The sequence below is a fragment of the Penaeus chinensis genome, chromosome 27 (assembly GCF_019202785.1).
Source record: "Penaeus chinensis breed Huanghai No. 1 chromosome 27, ASM1920278v2, whole genome shotgun sequence".
NCBI lineage: Eukaryota > Metazoa > Arthropoda > Malacostraca > Decapoda > Penaeidae > Penaeus > Penaeus chinensis.
The window spans coordinates 9,031,990-9,036,772 of record NC_061845.1 but is presented as its reverse complement, the minus strand read 5'-3'; the positions used below and the strand labels follow the sequence as shown (position 1 = coordinate 9,036,772).

The following is a 4,783-nucleotide window of genomic DNA, read 5'->3' as shown; positions in this document are numbered from 1 at the left end:
GCCAGAGGTTCAGAGAGATCCTTATTAAACATCTCCCTTTTTTCATATATATACCGACGGCTCCAAGACAGATGAGTGTGGTGGTGCGGGTGTATAGTCGACTGAATGGGAACTAAAGTTCAGATCGTCGAATCATACATCGATCTTTCTTGCTGAACTTTTTTATATTAATAAAGCTATCGATTTTGCACTATCGGCGACCCCCAATAGAATAGTTATTATTCAGATTCATTAAGTTCATTTACAGCTATTAAATCATTAGAAACCACTAAAAATGATCTGCTGGGTAATATCATTCGTAAGTTACATGGTGTCCAGCTAATATGGACACCAGGCCATTCTGGTACCCATGGCAATGAACAGGCTGACAAATTAGCCGGGTCAACTGGCGATCTGGACACTACCATAGTCCGTACAGATCTCAGGCGTTTTGTGTCTCTTATAAAAGCAAAAATACATCTCCTGTGGCAAAGTGAGGGGACCAACCTACAAATAAACAACAAGATCAAAACAGTAATAGAAACATAGGACACAGCCTACAGAAGAAATAGAAGAGAAGAGGTGGTGTTGACGCGCCTGAGAACAAACGCCACCAATATCCCACATCTCACATCATATATAGAAAGAAGATATCCACCACAGTGTCCCCATTGCACAAATCAACTAACAATAGCCCTTCTCTTAATATCCTGCCACAAATACAACAATAATAGAAGAAACATCACAAATTATTTTCGAATTAAAATCATACAATTTACAACATCAAATCTGTTATCAGATGATAAATAAATAATTCATAAAGTAATCACTTTTCCAAGGGTTGATAGCCAAGAAATACAACAAAAAAAGAAAGAAAGATACTGTTATTATTGTTATTGATGTTATGATTATTAAATTGTCATTAACATATATTAGACAATGAAATGATACAAAAGACCCTTTCCTAAAGTGAAGGAAAAGGGTAAACAGGTGAGATAGGTAGTTCTGATAACTGGCTCTTTGGTGATTAAGAACTTATAGAGCCATCTATGTGTAAAAACAACAAATAAACGTGTATTACAGTGGGCATGGTATGTATTCTTGCCACATGGGGCGAATGGGTTAAGCAGGTATTTCTTTGAACAAGTGTGGATTTATGCAGGTGTTTCTTTACAGGCATTTCTTTTAGTATATATGATTTTAAGCAGCTGTTTCTCTGTACAGGTGTGAGTTTAAGGCGTTTCTTTGAACAAGTGTGAATTAAAGAAGGCGCTTCTTTGAACATATATGATTTTCTTTGAAGGGGTATGAACGTAAGCATATATTTCTTTGAACAAGTGTAAATTTAAACAGGTGTTTCATTAAGCAGACGTGAATTAAAGAGGGCATATGTCTAAGCAGATGTGAATGAGCTAATGTGTATTAATTCATGGGTAACACTGAGGTGTTTTTTTTTTTTTTTTTTTTTTTTTTTTTTTTTTTTTTTTAACAGGTGTGACTTTAATCCCTCAAGGAGTATTAGTTTTTACAGGTGTAACTTTAATACTGACGTGGCATTAATAGGGTTTCTCCTAAAACTTTACTTAAACAGATGTGACTTTTAGCACGTGTGTTTGCAAGCATTTGTGACACGAACAACCTTCCTTTGTTAATCATTACTTTCCTCTTTTATTAACCATTGCTTTTCTTTCTTTTTTTTGTTAACCATAACTTTTCCTCGGGGAAATCCGGTCACATTGGACAATGTTGAGTCAGAATTAAGTATTTTGGAAAGTGGAATTTACATCTGAAACGTTCAGGAGTCCGACCAGAATATATTTTTTGTTTTGTCTCTTCAGACAATATTATATGTTTTTAAGAATAACTACTCAGTTAGAGAGAGAGCTAAAGAGAAAGAGAGAGAGAGAGAGAGAGAGAGAGAGAGAGAGAGAGAGAGAGAGAGATAGAGAGAAAGAGAAAGAGAAAGAGAAAGAGAAAGAGAAAGAGAAAGAGAAAGAGAAAGAGAAAGAGAAAGAGAAAGAGAAAGAGAAAGAGAAAGAGAAAGAGAAAGAGAAAGAGAGAGAGAAAGAGAGTCAGATATGGATAGGTATAGATGGACAGATATATATGCAGACAGATAAACAGATATATACATAGACATAGATAAATATATAGATAGATACATTGAAAGGTAGGTAGGGCCAAGCAGACAAATTATCTAGCTATAATTTCTTTTGATTTTCCACTAGTGGCTCATAATAAAAAAAGGAAACATATAAACCCTTTACAACACACTTATGATGGAAAAAAAAAAATGCTTATTATGGTTACATGATTACACAGTAAACAATTCAATGGTTGTGTGGTTGTTCAGCTCGGGTCTCATGTATGTACAGAGATTCTAAGATTAGAAGGTGGGTATATTTTGATATAATCCAAGAGGTGGTTTTCTGAGTGTACATACAGGCCGGTGGAGTAGCAGAGAAAGAGGGGGCCTACTTCTTACCGATTTACCCATAAGTTTGAATGAGCCAAAGTGAAGTTGATCCCAATATATCTAATGCTATATCTAGGACAATTAGATACGTATATGGTATTCAAACATAGTTCTGAAGATAGAGGCGTTTTCTCCTTTAAAAAAAAAAAAAAAAAATGATATTAATGTACTTTGTGAAGACTATATTGAATTTCATTTAAGGTAAATATATGTTTTAGCATAATATGCAATTGATTACTGATGGTAAAACTTGAAAGTAACTTTATATATTTAGTGTCTTAAGAGGCAGTCAGAATATTGTTGGGTTGGCAGATTCATAAGAAAAATAATTGTAGATTCTTGTAATTAATAGTATATGGGTATCTTGCAAGGCTTTCTGTCGAGGGGAAGCCCAAAATCGTCCACCCAAGTGGCGGATGGCGGCTTAGAGCCGAAAGAATGAGTGGGGGGCCCACTGATTTCCCCTGTGAGACTTATTGTCCCATGCCCAGGTACATATGTCTTAGAAATAGGGTCTGTTTATGTGTGTTCTTGACTCCATTGTGAATGGATAAAACAAAGCACCACTGATGCTGCCAAAAAGTACATTTAAGAATAAAAAAGATTGTAAAGAAAGAGGTTCACCTGTAATCCTCGTCCTTAGGGAACGGATTACTTTAAGAATCAAGTGGTTTTGTTAAAATGATGAGGGCATCTCCGTCTGACACTGGTCAATAAAAGGAAAATCAATAAACCGATTATTGTTATTATTATCATTACACACACACACACACACACACACACACACACACACACACACACACACACACACACACACACACGTAATGAGATTCTTTGTCATCTGCTCGTGAGGGCCTACAATTTTCCAAATACTGATCCAAATGCCGATTAAGAAATCCGAACACTATATATTTAAACTGTTTCCCAGGTAGAGATGTTCTTCAGTATTCATTTGGTATTAACTTAAATTTTAAACCAAGTTTAAGGCCTGATTTCTAAGGCTTCCATACGGATCATGCGCGGCGTTTATGAAGTAACAGCAACTCGGGTATCTATTGTATTTCCGTGTTTTCAAATGTAACATATATAAAAAATATAGAGTATGGTATAATGCTCAATAAATAGTGCTGAATGAAGGGAAAGTAACAATACATACTTATTTCACGAGGCCAGAATAAAAGGATCTGAAACTGTGAGACCGGCTCTTCGGGATGCAACATTGACACACAGGTAAAATATATCTCGTTAATTATTTCAATAATTTATTTAAAATAATACCGATATGCAATATAACAAAATTATATATAGCTACCACATCTCGTAACTAATCTTTGGCATAGTAGCACATGATATGTCAATGACATCTATTCGTAACACAGATGTTGATCTGGGGACGAACTGTAAAAAATAACTTTCTTTTGTGTTTTGTTCATTGTTTGTAACACTTCCTGCCTTGCCTTTCCTCTGCCTTCACTTCAATCTCTAGAACACGTTTCACACTGTCTCTTTTTGATTTGGCACTTAATCCACACCAAGGCTTACTCATTGCCTTTTCTCGTCTTACTCATTCCAAACATCTCCTCAGGAAGAACCCTTGCGCAGGTCGATCAGGTACTGGAGAGCCTTGGGCCCACATCGGTACACCAGCTGCTTTTCTGACACTGGTTGTAAGGCGCCTCTGCTATAGTGGTACCTGTCAGAGAGGAAATTATTTTAGATAATGTTGCGAAGCTTAGCTTGGCTTGTAAACTTGTACATGTGTAGGGTTTATTTTATGTACACTCTCTATCTGTGGTCTTATAAAAAGGGCGAATCAGGGTTTATCCGATAACTTACCTGAGACCCCTAGCAAAACTGTTATAAATTACAGGAGGAGAATCTGGCGTTCGTGTGGACCACATCTGCGCGATTTTCTCAGGCTGAACCAGACGGAAGGTCGCCGTAGACTCATCTTCCCAGCGAATCAAAGACGGGTTCGTTCGCTTGTCTGCCAGTAGCCGGATCAAGAACTCCCAGTTTTTGGGACCTCGAACTGAGGAAGCAAAAGCTGTTATTACAATCCGGCATATAATATTCAATCACGTGTATGTGTGCAAGTTCATGTTACTATTATTTCAGTACTAGAAGCAAAGCCTACCTCGTTTTCTTTTTGAAGGGATCTTTTCCAGGATGTCGGGAGGCTGTGAGATAGGCTGCGGTTCGTCAACAAGTATGTGGCCGCCACTGGAAGAGCGCAGTGGCTCTGCAGACGAATACTCTGTACTGGATAGTGGGCATAGAGGCTGCTGAAGCTCACCAACTAACCCTGTTAATATATTTAAGGCATCC

At 37.1% G+C, this 4,783-nt stretch overlaps 1 protein-coding gene across 2 annotated transcripts in view; it reads right to left on the bottom strand.

The window, feature by feature from the left end:
• Window positions 1–3,704: 3,704 nt before the first annotated feature.
• LOC125039513 overlaps window positions 3,705–4,783 on the bottom strand; it is a 2,128-nt gene continuing 1,049 nt past the window's right edge. The window contains exons 3-5 of one of the 2 annotated variants that reach the window (XM_047633536.1): window positions 4,593–4,760; window positions 4,292–4,487; window positions 3,705–4,148 (exon numbers count right to left, since the gene is read on the bottom strand). In XM_047633536.1, the coding sequence (XP_047489492.1) occupies window positions 4,037–4,148; window positions 4,292–4,487; window positions 4,593–4,760 (476 nt within the window). In that variant the 3' untranslated portion in view covers window positions 3,705–4,036. The remainder of the gene's footprint in view (window positions 4,149–4,291; window positions 4,488–4,592; window positions 4,761–4,783) is intronic. The other variant, XM_047633537.1, reaches the window with a different exon arrangement.